We start from the raw sequence: 22,225 nt of genomic DNA on the forward strand, positions 1-22,225 counted from the left end.
GTCGTAAGTTCAGAGTGTTTTCTTGCACATGGCAGTCTTTCCTACATTACATTACTGTCTTTGCCTGACTTTGTTTTATCATATAAGGCCACACCAAATTAATGTTTAGTTCCTCGGATTTTTGCCAAAAAAATTGGAGCGAGCGAGCGAAAAAAAAAAGTTTGTCAGTTTTCATAAAAACGGAAGCGAGCGAAAAGCGAAAAATATATTTTTCCTTATATTCAATATAAATAAGAAAGAATTTCCAAAATAATTGCCCTTAAACCCATTTTAATGCCATCTTGAACTGAACCTCTAATGGACAATTTAATTAAATATAGTCAAAAATAAGATTTTATTTCCAAACTTCGAGCCACATTGTTTATACCGGAAGCCGCCATTTTGATTGAATTTATTGAAACCCATGCTAAACCGATCGATATACAGTATAAAAACACTACGCATCGGTAACTTCCCTTTACAAAAACACGAAAACTAGCGTAGAAAAACTATACTTGATTATTTTTAGCCTTTTAATAAATTATTACCTGAACAAAATCTGCTTGGCGATCAAAATGGAGGTGCGGGCGCACAAAAAAAATAAAAATATTTTTTTTACATTTTCAAAAAAATAGGAGCGGAAATATCAATTTGGTGTGGCCTAAACAATAATTCTGATTAAAATCTGCATTTATCCGCCCTTCGTAACTCTCTATTCGCTAACGAATATTTTTTTTGCTCAGAAACGGAAAAAAACATAGTTAGGGTCGGCGCATTTTTATAGGTAGGGTCGGGTTACCCGAAACGGACATATTTTTTTTTAGGCCAAATCAAAAGTTATCTTTGTTTAAAGTCATCATCGAAAGCAAAATGTTCCCTTCTGACGTAGCATTTATGACGTAATTTATCACGTGGTATACACACACTATATTAAACACATATTAAGCACACTAATGACACAGAGTTAGCATAAGATATCAAATTGAGCACACAAATTGTTAAAAACAAATTCCTTCAGAAATACTTTTTTATTTACCAAAGAACAATAACGCTTAACAACTTAAACAAAACAAGTTCAATCAGATAAAGAGTAAATTTTTGGTGAATGAATGTTAGTATTAGCATGATCTATTTCATGAAGATACATTAAAACAACACATATTATACATAAATCATCACTAGGAGATAGTTACAAGCTAATAGCATTCCCTCTCTCTGAATGAAGGTTGTCTGGCAAGAACCTTGAAAAACTAAGTCTGGGTTTTCATTCATCGAGATACTTAAAATATATTAACTGAACATGAGAAAACAAGAGGTAATCAAATCAATCATTATCAGGGGCGTAGCTTCCTATAGGCCACAGCCTACAGATTTCCAAAAAACAAACATTTATAAGGTATAAAAATACTCGCGGGTTAAAGCATATTGTTTAGCATATATTTAATTCAACAATATTATTATGTAAATGAAGGAAACAAACCTCAAGTGGAAAATAGCCAGCGAAAGTGTCTTAGTTAACAATACAATATCAATTTTCAGTTGCTGTCAAATTTATTCAAGTCACGAGACTTAAATCTAAGTAATATTTCATGATATATATGGTCTATGAAACATTCTGATTTGTACCAAATATAAGCCAAAACGCACCTCTGAAATTATACAGTCAAAAAAATCTGAAAATAGAATTCAGCCTACACATTGATTCCATCCCAGCTACGCCCCTGATTTTTTTTAACATTGGCAAAATACAAATGAACAAATATCAGAAGAATGCAAGACATTTGACTATTGACAAAAAAAAATGCTGGTGAACCTGAATGCAACAAAAAAGATTGTTTTAAAACGTGTTCAAAGTTTTCACTCAATCACTAACAAAGCAACAACAAAGAGCAACAGGTTTAATATGATACTAATAAACCAACCAGAACTTGAATCATTATTTGTGTGAAACTGTTAAACAAAATATATGCAAAATCAGTTGCCTTCCTGAATTGTAACACATTTTTTTTTTACAAAACATTGCTTAGGAACCTTCATCGCATAAAACCAATTAAAACAATAACGAATTTATATAAAACAAAAAGCACTGTTTTAATAATATGTACTCCACACAGCAGCATTGCTTTCCAAGGCTACAACAATCACGACACTATCTTAGTGCAAATTTCTTAACATGGCACTGTACCCTATTTGTTTTTCAAGCTATTAAATGCACTAATCTATTTATCTGATTGATTATAATAAAGTTGGATCTGCAACCTGGATTTCTTCTTTATTTTAATATTGAAAAAGCTGGTACATCATAATTGATACAAACATACAAGCTGGGACAAAAATATATATGAGCCAGAAACATGTAAATGGAGTAAAGATTGTACATAAGTATTAAAGGTGGGCAAGTGTCATTCATTCGATCATGTGATGTTAGCAATGACTAGTTTCATAACAAATACAACATGTAACTATTGTACATAATCTACACAATGCCAAAATTTCAATCTCAACAACTGGAAACACATTGATAAAGAATATTTACACTAGTTTGTACATACCGGTAAAAGCTTTTCTCAAAACCATTGAATATGTATATGCAGAAAACAATTGTAAACAAACAAAATGAAATTTCAATTCAGCTAAAACTGTTTTAATGCCTGAAGAAATAACTTAAAGAAACAGTGAAAAAACAGGGTAACATTTTGAAAAAGTAATATAACAGTATACATCGTACTCATAGTATTCGCATGATAGAGCACTGTATCATGTATCTACCATTTATCAACCTAACAGTATATTCTGATGATAGATAACTGTACCATGCATCTACCTGACAGTATATTCTGATGATAGAGTACTGTATCATGCATCTACCTTACAGCGCAATCTGATGATAGAGCACTGTACCATGCATCTACCTTACAGTGCATTCTGATGATAGAGCATTGTACCATGCATCTACCTGACAGTATATTCTGATGATAGAGCACTGTATCATGCATCTACCTTACACAGGGTTGCCAGCACTTTGGTGAAATAAAATTCCCTGACTTTTCCCTGACTTTTCACTGACCAATTCATGTTTTTCACTGACCAAAATCGTCAAACACATAAACGGCCTCCTGACCTCCCCTATAGCCGTCCAATCCTCCCATTATATTTTTGCATGTAAACTTGTATTTATTTTCCAAAATATAAAACATTTACATTGTACATCAAAGTAATGATTCAAACATAGTGTTCTACTATTCTTAACTATTTCTATTCAAACACAGTGTGACTGTTGGTCAGTGAAACATGTGAAACATTAGCATGAAAACAAGAACATAGGGCTCATTTTGGCATATCATGAAATAATCACTATAAAATTAAAGACTTTGAATGAGTATGGTAAGTAAGTGTAAGTAAGCACATTGTTTGGGTCTTTTCCTACCCAACACTTAAACTCTGTGTCCGTAAGCCAGTTATTATTGAAAGATGTCTGTTTTGAACTCATATTTGTTAATTTGTCATGCTAACAAGGAAGAGCCTGAAACAGAGTAATTTAATTATATTATCTGCCATCAAATCCCTTTATTAGATGATATAAAGAAACCGCAACACCTGAAACAAGGATAATAATCTATAGATTAGAATATAATGTCAGGTAAATTCTCTTTTCTGGTGTTATATTCCTACAATACAACAGAAATTACGTATTAGTCAGCTCTGGAGGCAAGGGTTGCAAAGCCTTTCAGTCTTTAGGCTGAATGATGTTCTAAGTTAAATAATGGGTATTATAATCACTAAGTTAACATATAATGCTTCTTAATATCACAGTTTACTGTTATTTGAATTTAATGCTTAACTGTGAGAGTGATAAAGTCAAATATTAAATGCCTAAAGACTGCCATAGCCAAGAAAGACCTTCAATGCGTATATTTTTCGACCTTTGAAATAATTTTTCCCTGACTTTTCCCTGACTTTTCAGGATTTTCATTTTTCACTGACCAAATTTCAAAATTCCCTGACAATTCCCTGACCTTGAAAAAATACCCAATTTCCCTGACTTTTCAAGTCCGCTGGCAACCCTGTTACAGTACATTCTGATGATAGAGCACTGTACATATATTCTGATGATAGAGCACTGTACCATGCATCTATCTAACAGTACATTCTGGTGATAAAGCACTGTACATATATTCTGATGATAGAGCACTGTATCATGCATCTACCTTACAGTGCATTCTGATGGTAAAGCACTGTACCATGTTTCTACCTAACAGTACATTCTGATGATAGAGCACTGTACCATGTTTCTACCTTGCAGTACATTGATGATAGGGCACTGTATCATGCATCTACCTGACAGAACATTCTGATGATAGAGCACTGTACCATGTTTCTACCTTACAGTACATTCTGACAATAGAGCACTGTTACATGCATCTACCGGACAGTACATTCTGATGATAGAGCAATGTACCATGTTTCTACCTTAAAGTACATTCTGACAATAGAGCACTGTACCATTTATCTACGTTACAGTATATACGGGTAGTGCACTGTACCATGCTCCCTAACAGTATAATCTGATTATAGAGTACTGTAGCATGCATCTACCTAACATTTTATTCTGATGTATCAACCCTTAGTGTATTCTAATGAGTACTGTATCATATATCCACCTAACCGTATATTCTGAAGATACGAGTACTGTACCAAGTATCTATCTAACAGTATATTTCACTTCCCGTCGTCCATATCTGTGATGTTGAGGGGAAGCAGAACGGTGACTACGTGAATGTCGTGACCTGTGTACATGTTCCTCCCTACGGTTCCGGTAGTCACCACCACCTCTGTTGTCATGCTGGAAGTGGGAACCAGACATGGGAAAGGAATGTCGCGTCTTCTTGTGGCTGGAGTGCCTGTGAGACCTGTGGTCAACATCACTTCCAGAACTGTCGAAATAGGAAAAGTCATGAACAATTTCAATACTAAAGTAAAAAGTAAGGTTAGATAACAACATTAGGTCATTGTAATTTGGGCATTCTGCATTGCAATACATATGTGTGAATGGCTGTGTAGATCCAGGCAGTGTTCCTTGTAAGTGATCCAAGAATCAAAGGCATCATACATTTGGAAAAAAAACTTTACTCCCTGATCAGTTTTTGAAATACCAAACAGTTTCTTAAAGAGATGATGAAGGAGGTAAATATATAAAGTGTTAACATGCCCACTTACAAAGGACTGAAAAATGACATATCTGACACCAACCTGTTTGAGTCAGATGACTGTGGTCTTCGTCTCTTTCTTGCATCATATGCTGGCCGTATCTGTGTGCTGGTTACTGGGTCTAGTCGTGGGGCATCATCACAAACTCTGCAATCATACATTATTCCTGGGGTAATGTATGCTTTAATACATATGAAAAACTCAAATCTATGACACAACTGTGGCCAATCTCTCAAATGTGACCAATTTCTGAAATGTCCCCACAAAAGTGACTGATGATGATGTCACTAGTCTTTCTAGTTCATACAGAACAACCAAGAAAACATTCAAGGATTTTTCAAGAATCAAGTTCTTTCCCCAGTTTTCAAGATCTTGTTTATCAGATGACGTCATAAACAGACTTAAAAGGTTGTCGTCTGATAAAAAATAACTGTTAAAAAAAATAAAACAAGAACAAACAAACATGAATTTTACAGGCCCATACCAAAATATTTAAAATTATTAATAATCATTTGCTATACTTGTTTAAGCTTGATATGCTGTAACAACATTCTTAAAGTATCCCTCTTTTTTATCAAATAATAATTTTATCAGAAAATAAATTGGTGTACAGAACACTTTGGCCACATCTGTGAGATTGATCATGGTTGTGGAGCTGACGCCATTATTTGAGTCAAGATTACATATTTATAAATGTTCAGTAAATAAAAAATGTTTATGGTTACCAAAACATGACTGTTTACAAGTTATGGACAATCATACAGACCAAAGAAGACAAGTTTTTTGAAGATGAATCTACAAGGTATAGCTTGAAGAATTATTAACAACAGTCCATGACAATTAATCAATTGACACCCTGCACCTACTACTGAAGTTTCATAGTCGGACTGTCCTATGTCAGACCATCCTCACGTTATTTGTAGGGCTACGAGGTTAAATTTCATAAAAATGTCTTAAGTGACTTTAACCTTGGGCCTACCGAACTTATAAACAATGGATGTCCAAAGACAAACAACCACTATGGACTGATGGTCCTAGGTATAACAGTTCTCAAAATTTTGTGTCCACAAAGTTTTCATAAAAGAACTGACAGTGAATATGGCCTTTGACCTCCTGATCTTAAAATCAATAGGGTGTATATGCTTGTTAATTGCTACCTGCAAGTTACATAAGTTCCATAGGCCTAGTTCAAACAGTGCAGGCAACGATTTTCAAGACTTTTACCCACTGACCTCAATTCAGGCTCACATACTGGTCAAGGGCAACATATCACTGAAAAATTATCTTTCTTATTCAAACTGTTATTTTTTAGTTCTTGTGCTGATTAAGTTTTCTTAACAGTGTTAACCATGACCTTTGACCTCTAAACAGAAGGGTCATCTACAGGTCAAAGGCAACCTACCACTAAAGTTATTGTTTGGAAAAAGTTATCCCAAGAATGTTGACTGTGGTCTTTGACTAACTAACCTCAAAAACAATAGGGGTCATCTACAAGTCAAGGGCAACCTTACATTAAAGTCTTATGGTGCAAGGTCACACAACTTCTTGTTATTGTGTAGTCAAGGTTTCCTAAGACGGTTGACTGTGACCTTTGACTAATAAGTTAGAATAAGAAACAGGGGTCATCTACTAGTTGAAGGTAAACTACCACTGAAATTTAATTGCCCAAAGTCAAACTGTTCTCTAGTTATTGTGCTGACATTTCTTTTCCTATGACTGTTTGCCATGCCCTTGACCTATTGACTTAAAAACAAATAGGTCATCTACTGATCAAGGGCAAACTACCACCGAAGTTTCATGGTCCCAGGTAAAAATGTGAACTTGACCTTTGACCAACTGAATTTAAAAACAACTGGGTTTCATATACTGGTCAACGGCAACCTAGCTACCAGCTAATCAACCAATTGACATTTTGCAAACCTACATGCAACAAGAGATGTTTGTCAAACATTATGCCCCCCCCCCCCCCCCCTGAGTGCCATGTTGTCAGGATTATTTGGACAATTGAATGAAATATGGATGGATCGAAATGACAGCTGATTTTTCACTGACATTGGATGCTGTTGAGGCAGTTATAAGATTATGACCAATCAAAGTGTGACAATAGAGTGTGTTACGACCATGACCTTTGACTTTACGACCTCAAAATCCATAGGAGTCATCAGCTGGTCACCAAAAATCTAAATGTCAAGTTTGAGGGCCACGGGTGCAGGCATTGACAAGTTATCACACAGACAAGCTTTTTTCGTTCAAGGTCACTGTGACCTTGACCTTTGACCGGATGACTCCTAAAATCAATAAGGGTCAACTACTGGTCAGGCCCAACTTCCATATCAAGTTAGGTAATCATAGGTTAAGGCATTGTTGAGATATCACTGGGAGAAGATTTAATAACTTTTTTGCGTTACAGGTTACTGTGACCTTGACCTTGGCCCAAAGTCAAGAGGGGTCATCTAGTAGTCAGGCCCAACCTTCATGTAAAGTTTGATGACCATAGGTCCAGGAATTGTAGTTTGCTTTCAAGGTCACTGTGACCTTGACCTTTGACCCCAAAAATCAATAGGGGTCATCTACTGGTCTGGCCCAACCTCCTAGTCAAGTTTGAGGGCCATGGGTGCAGGCAGTGTTCTCAATAAGAACCGGCTGCCCGCCAAAATGCACAGTTCAAATGGCAATAGGGCCGGTTAAGATTTGGAAAACTAAATTAATTTTCAGTAGAATAAGAAGAAGCTGGTCGGTTACTTCACTATTTGAGACGGTTTAACCAAAACTTATTGAGAACCCTGGTGCAGGCATTGTCGAGCAGGTCACTGTGACCTTGACCTTTGGCCTGATGACCCCCAAAAACAATAGGGGGCATCTACAGGTCAGGCCCAACTTCCATATCAAGTTTGATGACCATAGGTCTAGGCATTGTTGAGAAATCACTCGAACAAGCCTTAAAATTATTTTACCATTAAAGGTCACTGTGACCTTGACCTTTGACCCGATGCGCCCTAAAATCAATAGGGGTCATCTACAGGTCAGGCCCAACATTCATGTCAAGTTTGATGACCAAACGTCCAGGAATTGTTGAGTTATCACTCGGACAAGCTTTGGTCTACCGACGGACCGACACCGACATGTGCAAATCAATATACCCCTCTTCTTTGAAGGGGGGCATAATTAGTAAAGAAAAACAAAACTAGTTGCATGTACTGTAGTGAATAAGCAATAAGTTCAGTCTTTTAGACATCTACAAACTCACTTGCGCAATATGATGACGGCCCTTCTTTCTACAACATCTTGTGGTCTTATACAATGTGTGATACCATCTGCAGCATATCCACTGAAAAACAAATGATATTATCAACAAACGTATGATGATTGAAAAGAATATCTTGTTCTAATCTTCTGCTAATCTTCAATGGAAAAGCTCATATAAAGCCACCTTGATGTATTAATGAAAGTACTTCTTTTTAATTAAGTATTTAGCTTAACAAAAACAAACATAAATGCATTAATTTGTTGCAAAACAGGATGCTCGACTATACTCCACTTTGTCTATGAGATTTATTACTAACTACCAAGCATGATTGATAAAATATGTAAATGTCAATATCAAATCAATTAGGCACCATAAGTTAACTGGTCTGATGGCCCTGAACTTCAAAAAAACACAACATGCAAAATATTGACAAATTACAATTCTCACTATTTTAAATGATTAAAACTGCTTCATGTGAAATAAGTAGGTGGAAGAAGGGTTTGTTTGCTACGCTAACTTTGCCAATTCTTAATTATTAAGATTTTACTTCAGAACATCTAACTTACTTAAAATACAACCTCTGGCTGACACATTGTCGACTCTAAATATGACAAAGGGAGTTTGTGTCTGATGAGTGGCAGTAGGCAGACCTTTAAACATCCATGAAAGTTTAAATTCTTAATGATTTTTTAAGCATTTGATTATTGATTAATAATCTGCAATTTTATTGGCTGAAAGTGTCAAGTTATATTGTAAATGTTCTTTTAAATAACTAAACTGAAAATCTTAAGAGCCATTCAACACAAAATATGTGATTTTTTGTAAAAAAAAGGTATATTACAGCCCAAACTAACACATAGAACAAAGGGACACTGTGTTTCAACTGGTGGTGTCCCTTCGGGGATCCCTAATTTGCTAAAAACTTGAACTAGACACAAACATGAGTAGAAGAGCCCTCCTTATTTTTCAAATATGCCTAAAATAGGAAACAATATTATATATGTTACTCTTAAATTTTGGTTACAATAAGCTGATGAAATGAAAAAAGAATATTAACCCCAACAAAGTCACACATCCCCTGTCAATGGGTAGAACATACACAGGCTTTGTTGTACGAATAGGCCTAAAAGAAAACTTGCATCCAAATGACAAGGCACTGTCACTGAAAAAAGATACCGATATAATTGGTCGGTCAAAAATATGAGGTGGATCAATATGAGATACAATACATCCTCCAGGCATGTAGTCATTTATAACAGCACTATTTACAAATCCCTTTGGAACCAGTCCTGCATTTTCAATGGGCTTTATGACCAGATCATTAATCCACTGTGGGATGTCGTCAACCTCTCCTTTTGGATAAAGTCTCTCCATACCAGGACCTTTCTTTTCTAACTGAGAACCGTATGTGTAACCCTCTCCAAAGAAATACTTGTATCTTAGGGGTGCTCTGTCAACTGTATGTTCTTTGTAAACACCTCTATGTGCAATATGAACCACTTCATCAATTTTCTTTTCTATGAGCTCGCACTGTTCCTCGGAAAAGAGCCTTCGCTGTGTGATTCCACTCTGTGTTTTCTTGGCTTCGTCAACCACTTCGCCGGTTTCCTCTTTTAAGTCATGCCGGGGTTTGCGTTCCTTCTTTATGGTTTTTATAGGTACTTCTTCAACTTCACTCTCATCGCTAGTGTCAGAAAATCGCTTCTTTCTGTACTGTCGCCTTGTTGGGACATCTGTTTTTAGTTTTTCACGCAAATCCTTGCTTTTGGTCGCCATTGCTGTTTTTCCCGGAATTACTTCCCATTTCGTTTGACTCCAAAGAAAATATAGTAGCAAAAAGGTTAACATGCACCATAATTGAAAAAGTTATAAAAGAATAGGATTCGGTGTCATCCTTGACAAAGCTACAATATTCAATGATTGTATTAGCGGGAAAATTAACATATCTAATAGAAATTGGGCCTCATATAAAGAATTAAATTATCAGTTTTTCCTTATGAAGTACAAAACCATGGTAAGACCACATTTGGAGTCATCCTCGGCAATCCCAGGGTAGGTTATGAATACGCTTGGGTGCCGGAGGATGATTTGGAGTATGGATCGCCTCTATGGTCTCCAAATTACAAGAAGGACCACATGGCAATTGAAATTGTACAAAAAAGAACTTCAAGAATGGTCAGAGATGTGTAAGCTTAAACTTAGTCAAAAGAAACAAGCAATAACGAATCCGAATTGTCGTGTACAGAAGACAAAGGCGGATCTGATTCAAGTTTTAAAAAATGTCGATAAAAATAATATGTATCGGTCGACTTTTTTATATAAGGGGTGATTTTCAAGAAGGGGTCTTTAAGATTAGGTTAGGCATATAGTTAATGCAAGTGATCTTTTTTACGTGAAAAATGGAACTTTTGATATATCCCACTGATATTCCAACTGTGATTTTTCTATCTTCATAACAAATAGATCTTTTCTTTCAAAATATTTATCAGCACAAGGCTGTGTTAATTGTTCTGCCTTCATAACAAATAGACCTTTTCTTTCAAAATTTATCAGCACACGGCTGTGTTAATTGTCTTTATATCAAGTTGCAAAAACACATTTCTTATAGAAACAGATAAAGGAACTTGATCCCTGACTTATTTGACATTTTGTTTATCAAAAGCAATTACACTGAAGCAATAACCTTTGGCGTGATAAATAAACCACACCGTGTGATATATGGTTTTGGGTCTTGAACTTATATCTGTTTGCTTGGAGATGATTCTGGAGTAAAATTAAGACTGCATGGTTCCCATGATAATTATACATTTCCTTACCGATGGAAGTGATTTTTTTACTGGAGATAAATTGGATCTTGTTAAATTCCTAAATTATCATTTGCAACCGAGTGGGTTTCATTTACTTATACTTACTATATTTCTTCTTGATTAACCACCATCCGGAGTTTCAACAGAAATGACCATTGACTGTGTTTACCAATACAAGTTGCCTGTTTCCATCATTGTCTACCTAACCTTATTCTGACTGAACCAACAATCTTAATTGGCTGTAAATGCCTGGCGTTCTTATCAAACCTCTTGTCGTTCTGTCTCTGTTTAAATAGAAAGTCATTGGCACTATCATGGTCAGGCATTTTGGGTGTGTCGTTTTCCTTGATAGTGGGCATAGCGGATCTCAGCTGTTTGCCTATTTACAACTGTGCTGGTGAGAAACCACATCTCAACGGCGGAGCTCTGTAAACAAGCACACACATCATAGAATATTGACCATTAGACTATAATTTCGTCAGAATCCGTTTTACAATATCTTGAAAAAAAGTTTTTCTGCAAATTTATTCGATTAGCTACATTTTAATTTTCTGACGCTTTGTTCATTGTTCAGGTGTTTTCATGGTCTAATTGTTTACGTTTAACCACCTATATGTGTGCTGATAACAGTTTAACCACGTTTGGGCATCTGAGCTGCATGAAATTTGACAAGCATTTATAAAAATAGCGAACTTTGCGACACATTGAACGTGTGACCACTTCTTATAATAATATACCACCACATGTGGTCAATATCGATCAGTCATCACGTGGTGAAATTTACAATCATTTGCGCATTTCTTATTATCACTACCATAGTATCAACTAACTATTGCTTTCATCCTTTCAATAAAAGTTTTACATTTTGCATTCGGTTACTGTTTCATATCAAAGTAATGACTATAACTTGAAGTCGACTACAATGAGATGATCTTTTGATTAAAAACAAAATAATATTGATTTGAACCAAGGTTGATCGACTTAGCTAATATGGTTCTAAGATAAGTCGTGTTAGACAGGGTGAAAATCTATCACCGATACTATTTTCCTTGTTTTTAAATGACCTAGAAAACTATATGTTGAACAAAAGCACACCATGTATTGACATTACTGATGTTGACTTAGATATATACCTGAAATTAATAGTTCTATTGTATGCTGATGATACTGTAATATTTGCAAAATCTGAGCAAGAATTGATATGTACATTAAAGAATTTTGATGACTATTGTAATATATGGAAACTAGATATTAATGTTCAAAAAACAAAAGTAATGGTGTTTGGAGATAAACCAAGACGAAATAGAAATATTATTGTAAATAATAAGCAGTTTGAGGTCGTAGATACATTTAAATACCTGGGTGTTACATTCTCTAAAAATAGACATTTAGTTAATTGTAAAAAGCATGTTGTAGAACAAGCTAGAAAAGCCATATACTGTTTGTATGTTAAGATAAGAAATTTATGTTTGCCTATAGACTGTCAACTTAAACTATTTGACAATACTGTTGTACCAATATTACTTTATTCATGTGAAGTGTGGGGCTACGGTGATCTTAACCTTATAGAAAAAGTCCATACAGACTTTTTGAAGCATATTTTGAATGTTAAAAAAGTACACCACATATTATGTTATATGGTGATCTTGGTCGATACCCATTAAGCATTATGTTAAAAAAACGCATAATAGGTTTTTGGTATAAACTAACTCATTACAATTACAATTTGTCATCTGTTTTGTATAAATACTTGTATAAAGATTTCTCTGTTAATGGCCATCAGTATGGATGGTTTAGCAATGTTAAATCGATACTTGATGCTTGTGGTCTGAGTTATATATGGCAAAGTCAATACTTTCCAGGATCTAAATATGCTTTGTTAAACTTAGTTGAAACTTCATTAAAAGACCAGTACAGACAGCACTGGAACAGTGATATTGTTAGTTCATCCAAATGTATTAATTATGGAATATATAAGTCTGAATTTAGGCTTGAAAATTGTTATATTAATGTACATGATAACCTCATTCAACCTCTTGTAGATTTCAGACTATGTAACAACCACCTGCCAATTGAAAAGGGTAGATGGCTTGGCATTGATAGAAATGATAGAAAATGTAATTTATGCACTTGTAATGAAATTGGAGATGCATTCCATTATCTTCTTCGTTGTCCTTATTTTATGAATGCTAGAAAAATGTACTTGCCTACTATAAATATGCAAAATGTGAATATACTTACATTCAAGAATATTATGTGTGAAAATGATCCTCATAAGATAGATAACCTTAGCAAATACCTAAAAATTGTTTGTAAAACTTTCAAAAACCCACCTGGCAACAATATCTAATATTTAATAGCTTACTAGTCATAATGATTAATACTGTACTTATGCTGTTTTGTTGTCTATACATGTAGTCTATATTCATTTGTACTTAGTACACCTGTTTTGTTAGTTTAACTTCTAACCATACAGCCTGGTTACTTATAGAAACTGTTTTGTTATACAACACATGTTTAGATACATACATTGTATTGTATTATACATGTCACCTCAAAACACATACTTGTAATATGTGATGAGAGTAAAATAAAACTGTAAAACACTGTTATAAGAGAATTTTTAATAAGCAAGTTATAGGCACGATGCAATCACTTCGTTTCACTGAGATGTTTATCTAGGCAGAAGGAATACATTTCTAGGCCTTGCACGTATTTATATGCCCGTATGTTTAACATATCACCCTTTATCTATACAAGTCCTTCGGTAACTGCCATTTCATGTACTCTGCGAAATCCCTGTTTTTTTTAAATATTATTTGTTCTATTGCTATAGTTTCGTGGTTGTAAACCTAAGACTTAACACATGTAATTTGAGGATGGCTTTAGAAAGTACCAAAAGCAAACAGGGGCGGACCCAGGATTTGACGTTAGATGGGGGCGTACCTTACGGTCGTTACCGTGTGAGTTGCACCCTTACCTTAAAACCCTAAGCCCCACCCCTCCCAAACGAATAGTTATCAATTTCTAGTCCGATATAGTGATTTGTTTGTGTATTTTAATGCTTATTTTCTCCTATAATGAAATAAAAACTAAACTTGGACGATTGTAAAGGGGCGCGCGCCGGGTACTCCCCCAACTATAGTTACTAGTGTCAAATACACATATACGATATACCAGTTACAAAAGAAATAGACTGCTCAGCGACACTAGCGATCCTACCCAATATTCTTTAGATAAACATAAATGCATTTAAATCACTTCTAAAGCGTATACGGTGCGACTAATAATAAGAAATCTCCGTCAAATCTTTAGTGACTTCATAAATTATTCGAAAAGGATTTACAACTATAATTAATGTATTTTTCTTCAATCAAGTTACTTATAATAGCCTGAGGTATCCCCAGTATAGAAAGTTCACACTCCTTCATCGATCACCAACGGTGAAATTCATTAGGTTTCACTTGAAGTTTGCATATTTAGCTCAAGGAATGTATTACTTATTTCATTTTAAATATGAACATATCTTTGCATAAATTATGGCATGCCGTATAGATACGGCCACGGCCAAAAGTTACAATACGACTAAACTTAAAGATTAACACTACATGCTTAGTGTATGTAGTTATCCTTGGTAGTGGTAATATATCATTTTACTGCAATGTTTACGGTTACCGCCATATTAATTGACATGTATACAGCCAGTTTATGTTTGCGAAGCGGGAAAGTAAAAATACAGGACATAAGCCTGATTGGTCACAGAGGGGTTGAAAGTAACACGCCCTATTCAAAGGCGAACAATTTACATGTGATATCAAGGAAGTATACTCGACTATACGGATGTATGAAATGATCTGTTTATATGATAGTTCAATGCTGACAGCCACCGAGCTAACTCCTAACATGGACAATAGCTGAGTGAGTGCACTTAATTAATTGTGTTCAACATTAACCACACATCTGGAGTCATGTTTGAATTACTGTAACTTGTACAGAGGTATAAGCTACAGTTCTGAAAGTGTTACTTTCATTAATTAAAGTACAAGTTTATAGAAACTTTAAACATGCAATCAGTGGTATTATTGTTCGGTTTCATTTTTGTGTTGTATGTTCAGTCAGTTTCGTCATTTCGTATCGGAGCGTTTAATGTACAGATCTTCGGAAAATCAAAGATGAGCAAGCCAGAAGTCGTTAACGTCCTAGTCGAGATCATCTCACGTTATGACATCATACTTATACAGGAAATACGTGATGCAAGCGAAGAGGCTATCTATAAACTGCTGGAGCTCGTTAACGAGAACGATCCAGGTGGAAACTTTGCCATGCAGCTGAGTCCACGACTAGGGCGCACAAACAGTAAGGAGCAATATGCTTTCCTATATAGAGAGAGTAATGGAATACATATCCAGGGAGTTTACGTTTACGACGATGGCAACGAAACATTGAGTACAGTCAACAACACCGTGGACACATTTGAAAGAGAACCTTACGTCATATGGTTTAGCTCCGACAGAACCGCTCTGAAGGAGTTTGTCCTTATTGGCGTCCATGTGGCACCTGGGAATGCAGTCGCAGAAATAAACCACCTGCAGGATGTCTTCACTGATGCTAAACAAAGATGGAACATCGACGATATAGTCGTAATGGGGGACTTGAATGCTGACTGTTCGTACGTGCCACAAAAATATTGGGCTAATATTCCGCTAAAGCACGATCCTTCCTACTTGTGGCTTATTCCCGACGACGACGACACGACTGTATCAGACTCTGACTGTGCTTACGACAGATTTATCATGACTGGTGAACAGTTTATCGAAAACCATGTGAACGGGAGTGCCACAGTTTTCCGGTACGATATTGAGTATGGGCTCAACGAATCTCTTTCATCCGCCGTTAGTGATCATTATCCGATTGACTTTTTACTTAAAGAAAAGAAGATCTCCAGCGATGGGGCAAGTCTTATGGGAACACATGTGAACTATTTGTTCACTGCGCTAATTCTTATTTATTTTAAATTTTATTAAATGTGGTTTACTTGTTCCAATAGCGTTTTAGCCTATTGCCGGGTGATGTCGGTGTCTACTCTTGTTTGAGGTCCTACTGAAATGTTGTGTTTGGTTTACTTCATGTTCAATAGCGTTTTAGCCTATTGGGTGATGTTGGTGTCTACTTCTACTGAAATGTTGTGTTTGGGCCTGAATCAGGAGTATATTTGTGATATTTATAGTAAACATATCGAATAAAACTGTACATTGTCAATGTTGTCGTATCTTTCATTTTTGACTAATGTTGGCTTTTTAATCATTTTTACATGTCTCTGTTTTAAGTTTTGAAAATATATTTTCAGCAAACAATAAATGACGAAAAGGTGACATTAGATTTCAAATTTGAATACTTCGTTGAGCCAACACTGAATACTGTAAGAATGGCGTTTAAAAAAAGGGTTAAATCCCGAGTACTTCCAACGCCTGAACAAAAGGCAACTACCTTGAAACTGGCTTAACACGTTCAGGTCGGTTATTGTATTCGGATTCCTCAGAGTATTTCCTTTATGGGTGAAATATTTTGAAATATCTTTATATTAAGAGCTTTCCCAACATACACATACAGATTAAGAAGGGTGAAATGAAAGCTAGAAACGATAGGCATATTCTACGTGTATACATGCACATATGATAAAACAACATATGTCAGGATAACAATTTACAACTACATCACCAGAAATTGAAAGTGATAATAAAGTGACTTAATTGAACAAAGGCTAAAAGAATACTTTAATGACACCATGGTTTAATTAAAAAAAGTGTGCTGAATTTAATTTGACAACATTTAAATTTTGTTCACACGCTGGCCTGACCTGTGATATCCTTTGATCGCTCGACGTGTGCACGCTTTAGGTCATGATTGACTTTAAACAGCTCCGCTTGCATCCCCGAGAATAGGGATGATTTATTCAGTATAAAACATATTCCGCAATGGCAGATACAACAATTAACCTTCCCGACGACGAGGATAGTCCACTTTTGCCAGAAACCCATGCTAAGTTCAATGATTTGAAATACAATCGCGAGTGTTAGGAACTCTACTTGAAATTGAAATTGTCATTTTTGTTCGAGTTTTTATTTATAAAAACGGAACGAACATGAACTTTAAGCATTTTTAAAATGTAAGTCAATGTACACCAGTTGAACAATTACTGTAAAAGGCTGAGCGAAATCAGTTCAAGTCGCTCCATTTGTGCGTGCCGGTGTTCTCCATAAAAGTACTGATATACACGGTGGAGAACCCACGTGACTTATTTGGTAAAGTGCACGGCAACAAATGTCAACAAGTCTCGATTCAGGTAAGGTTTTTAAAGATAACTTTCTTAATATTTGGAGATTTTTGTGAAATAAAGACCATAAACCCCGCATTCAAGAGCTCTATCCACGGTAATAAAGAACTTTCTCTAATATCCTAAAGTTTTCCTGAACATCTTGACCAACTAATTTCTCAGAGTTGAAATCTAAGGCAAAGTACATGGCTATCGCTTTACTTCATGTTAGCCGTAAATAATACACAAATCTTATTGTAAGCAAATTTTATGTATTTTATAGTTTTAAGCGTGTATTGTTTAACTTCTAGTTATTTCAAAGGTAAAAATGAACTCAAACCAAATTGATAAAGTACACGGACATTTTAGGATGATTAATTACACGGTCATTTTAGTTTATGTTTGAAAGTAGAGTGCGGTTTACAAACTAATAGTTATATAAGCATTTTCTATTCGTGAAGTCAGATTGTACAGCGATTAGTTTTTATTTAAGTTGTATCAATAAATTTTGCATTATAACGCACACCTAAATAACTAAATATTTAACAATCATATTTAATGAGGAGTTGAAAGAAAGTCTATGGGTAAATTTAAGAGAAAGTCTGCCATTATAAGTTCGATTACTTTTAAATATGCAGATCAATACAGAATCATACATACATTTTTTTTCAAAAATCAGATAGGTTTACTTATAAATTATAATCTGGAATGACGGCGAATAAAACATCTCTGTGTGGTGATTATAAATTTCATGAAAGTTCCTATTTTGATGTGATATAAAACAATAAAATAGGCACATCACAATTATTTTATATATATTTCCACATTTAAGCATATTGTTCATACCTTTCAGGTAACGCTGAATCTTTTATTTGGTTCATTCTGAACAAATATTATCTAATCTACATCAGTAAAACTGCGGTCGTTCGAACAATACAGACAGGAACTCATTGTAAAGATGGAGGCTCGGAGTTGGATGGGAAGCAGCAAGGAGGAATGAGGGCACACTATATTACCAACTTACAGGCTAGGACTAAGACTTGAACATCTAGATAAGAGCTGAATATGGAACATTAGAATGTTCTAGACTAAAGGCTGAATTGTGATTACAAAATAATTGTGTTTCAAAGCTTGCTGAATTATATAAGACACATGCAGTTAAGAGTTTATAGGACATCAATGGGAAAATGACAACAATGCATCTCTAAACCTTGTGAAAATGTTTTATGCTCAATCCGTTTTCATACTAATTTTACACAGCAATTTTTCAGTACTGTAAGACAAACGAACATTTTGAAAGAGCACCATTTGGTAACAGTACGTTTTGCTATTTATCTAAATAAAATGTTAAACTCATCAAAACGTTATTTTAACTCGGCAACATACTGGAATGCACTTCTAACTGGACCATTGTGATCTTTCAATGTGTCCTGATTAGGTGTATTTCGCCTTAACGTGCCTGCTGAGTCGGGATTTGAACTTGAATGCTGAGCGACACTGTAGACATTTGTGACGTGTCATTCCCCTGTGTCTAGTAGAAATCTGATCACTGAGATTGGTCGTGACACCCAATTTGAACCCACACACATCACAGGTTAGCTTCAATTGACCGCTTTCGCGTCTTTCGTGTATCTTCAAGTCTTGGAAGAGCAGTTTTGCCACAATATTTGCAAACGTGCAACTTTGTCTCGCCGTGATTGCTGCACCTATAAAAAAGACATGTCACAAGTTAGCGAGAAATGCTGGCAATGTCAGTACTTGAATATAATTTATCAAAAATCACTATATTACTGCCACGCAATGAGTGTTTGATCGTGTAATCAGCATCATAAAACTAAACGACCCTGTCCACTGAAACACGGACCACATTATTATGTGAAAAATGCAACCCCTAAAAAACGTTGAAATCACAGTCAGACGACGGCAACTCTTAACCTCTACACGAGGGGAGTCATAATAAAAGCAAGAATATTCTTATTTCTCTGCGAAAAAATAAAGCTAAAAACTAACCTGTGTCTGTGTAAACACTTTCCCGCAAAAACGATGGCAATTGACCAGAATGCCTTCTATCGTGGTCTACTAGATGTTGTTTTTTTTATTTTGAAATGCCATTCCGCATTCTTTGCATAAAGTCGGGGTCTTCATATTCTGAAATGAAACAAATGTCACAAAATCATAAGTCTATCAAATCAGCTAGCAATCGAAGACATTAAAAGTACAAGAACACTTTTCTTTCTCAAAATTGACAAAATGAAGAGTTATTAAGCAGTAATGTGTTACTGTTTACCATGTATAATGAATACAAACACGTTTTATATATACGATACGAAAAAGAAGTGGAACACACTTTACAAAAACGCCAAGCCCTTTATATGTCAATTGCGAATATATTGTTAAAATACGGGACTGAATTTTAGTGTAATAGCACATGTTTTCATGATTCATGAAAATGAGCCCATCATTTAGGCGACTCCGTCGGTCTAACTGTTAAAACGCATTCATTCTTCCATTGCCACTCCATTACAATGCGTCTTTTCAAACATTGAGCAATGTTCAATAATGAATTTGAAGAATAGAAATAATAAATAAATTTATAATAATTCGTTTTAGCACCAGTCAGTGAAATAATGAGTATATACACTGAAGGTTGTAAACGACCGTGTACTTTATCAAACCTAAAATGTCCGTGTACTTTATCAATTTGGTTTTAGTTCATTTTCGCCTTTGAAATAACTATAAGAAGTTCAACAATACACGCTGAAAACTTTAAAATACATAAAATTTGCTTAAAATAAGATTTGTGTATGAATTATTTACGGCTAACATGAAGTAAAGCGATAGATTTGTCAAAAGCCGTGTACTTTGCCTTAGATTTCAACTCTATAAAATCAGTTGGTCAAGATTTTCAGGAAAACTTTAGAACATTAGAGAAAGTTCTTTATTACCGTGGATACAGCACTTAAATGCGGGGTTTATGGTCTTTATTTCACAAAAATTCTCCAAATATTAAGATCTTTAAAAACCTTACCTGAATCGAGACTTGTTGACATTTGTTGCCGTGCACTTTACCAAATAAGTCACGTGGGTTCTCCACCGTGATGATATGCCCAAATTTATCCAATCTAGGTGATACATAACCTTACCTGAGCTTATTTAAGATATCACTTGATATCACTACTGTTTCATGGTATCGTCATTCGCTTGAGATATGCTAAAACTATGCTATTGCTTGATTTAGGATTTAGGAAAAGAAAAAAATCTGCGATCTTTATGGAACGCCAAATCTACATAAACCCTTGAAGTTAGTATATTTCAACACCAAGAGACATCTTTAAATGAATTGAAGAGCTCTTTAAATGAATTGAAAACCTATTAAATTGATTTAAAGTGGTCTCTTATAATTTGACGATATCATTATATAATTATTGCAAGCAACAATTCAATTGTTGCTCTCACTACTTCAATAATTAATTAAAATCTTCAAATTAACTGAAGAGAGCTATTACTTCTATTAATGAGGGCAACAAATGATCTCATCTGAACATAGCTCCAATTCCGTACATATCCATATTTTTTTAAGATAGCTCATATTATTTTAACTAGCTCGTATTCTTTTAATTCAATTGTTGAGAGCATTACTTCAGGTAAATTTTATACAAAACAATATATAACAAGAGTTGTCGTAGGACAGCGTCCTCGACTACACGCCGCTTTGTCTTAGAAAAAAAACACCATTGATGTAATACGTATATGTCAAATGCATTTATCAGTGTGAGGTATTATGTCACTTGCATGGACAGCACCAAGATATTCTTTAGACAGTGATTATATTAACTATTACGTTGCCCTGTATGACGGATACAAATTAATAGTATGCATAAGTGGTAAAACATGATAGTAACATATAAACATATTAAGGAGAAAATTAAAAAGAATGACAGATCATCATGATAGATGCGAAAAATAGAACTAGACCCCCACCCCCGCCCTAACCCTCCCAACCGAATAGTGTACCAATTTCTAGTCCGATATAGTGATGTTTTGGTGTATTTTACTGCTTATTTTCTCATATAATGAAATAAAAACTAAAATTGGACCAACTATAGTCGCTAGTGGCAAATACACATATATATGATAATATGACAGTCACAGAAGAAACAGAGCATCGACTCAGCGACACTAGCGGCATTACTCAATATGTTTTAATCAATATTTTTTATTATGCATTAATACATTCTAAAGCGTGCACGGTGCTACTTATAGAAATACATTTCCGTTAAATCTTTATAGTGACTTCATAAAATATTCAAAAAGGACTTAAAACTATAATTAATGCATTTTCCTTCAAGTGACTTACAGGCATCCCCAGTATAGAAAGTTCACACTCCTACATTGATCACCAACGGTAAAATTCATTAGGTTTCGCTTGAAGTTTGCATATTTAGCTCAAGGAATGTATTACTTATTTCATTTAAAATATGAACATATCTTTGCATAAATTATGGCATCATGCGCCCATTTAGGTCGGCCAAGAGTTACAATAAAACTAAACTTTAAGATGAACACTACTAACACTGATGTTTACGGTAATACCGCTATATTAATTGACATGTATAAAGTTTATGTTTGTGAAGCGGGAAAGTAAAAATACATTGATCACAGTGGGTTTGA

General features: G+C 34.9%; 2 protein-coding genes across 2 annotated transcripts; one reads left to right on the forward strand and one right to left on the reverse strand.

Moving 5' to 3' along the window:
• Positions 1-992: 992 nt before the first annotated feature.
• Positions 993-10,222, reverse strand: LOC128246298 (RNA demethylase ALKBH5-like). The gene is made up of 4 exons (XM_052964492.1): positions 9,492-10,222; positions 8,435-8,515; positions 5,230-5,334; positions 993-4,913 (listed from the first exon to the last, which is right to left on the reverse strand). Exons 1-4 carry the CDS (start codon positions 10,208-10,210, stop codon positions 4,682-4,684), a joined length of 1,137 nt encoding a protein of 378 aa, XP_052820452.1. The 5' UTR covers positions 10,211-10,222; the 3' UTR covers positions 993-4,681.
• Positions 10,223-14,981: 4,759 nt separating this feature from the next.
• Positions 14,982-16,500, forward strand: LOC128242887 (deoxyribonuclease-1-like). The gene has a single exon (XM_052960290.1). It carries the CDS (start codon positions 15,306-15,308, stop codon positions 16,263-16,265), a length of 960 nt encoding a protein of 319 aa, XP_052816250.1. The 5' UTR covers positions 14,982-15,305; the 3' UTR covers positions 16,266-16,500.
• The last annotated feature ends 5,725 nt before the right edge of the window (positions 16,501-22,225 follow it).

The sequence above is a fragment of the Mya arenaria genome, chromosome 2, assembly GCF_026914265.1.
Source record: "Mya arenaria isolate MELC-2E11 chromosome 2, ASM2691426v1".
NCBI lineage: Eukaryota > Metazoa > Mollusca > Bivalvia > Myida > Myidae > Mya > Mya arenaria.

Excerpts from the sequence above, each read along its gene's own strand:
- LOC128242887 (XM_052960290.1), top strand. The coding sequence starts at position 15,306 with ATGCAATCAGTGGTATTATTGTTCGGTTTCATTTTTGTGTTGTATGTT.
- LOC128246298 (XM_052964492.1), bottom strand. The coding sequence starts at position 10,210 with ATGGCGACCAAAAGCAAGGATTTGCGTGAAAAACTAAAAACAGATGTC. Across the intron at positions 8,516-9,491 it reads GGATGTGTGACTTTGTTGGG|TGGATATGCTGCAGATGGTA; the intron begins GTTAATATTCTT and ends TTTGTTTTTCAG. Across the intron at positions 5,335-8,434 it reads GCCGTCATCATATTGCGCAA|AGTTTGTGATGATGCCCCAC; the intron begins GTGAGTTTGTAG and ends GTATGATTGCAG.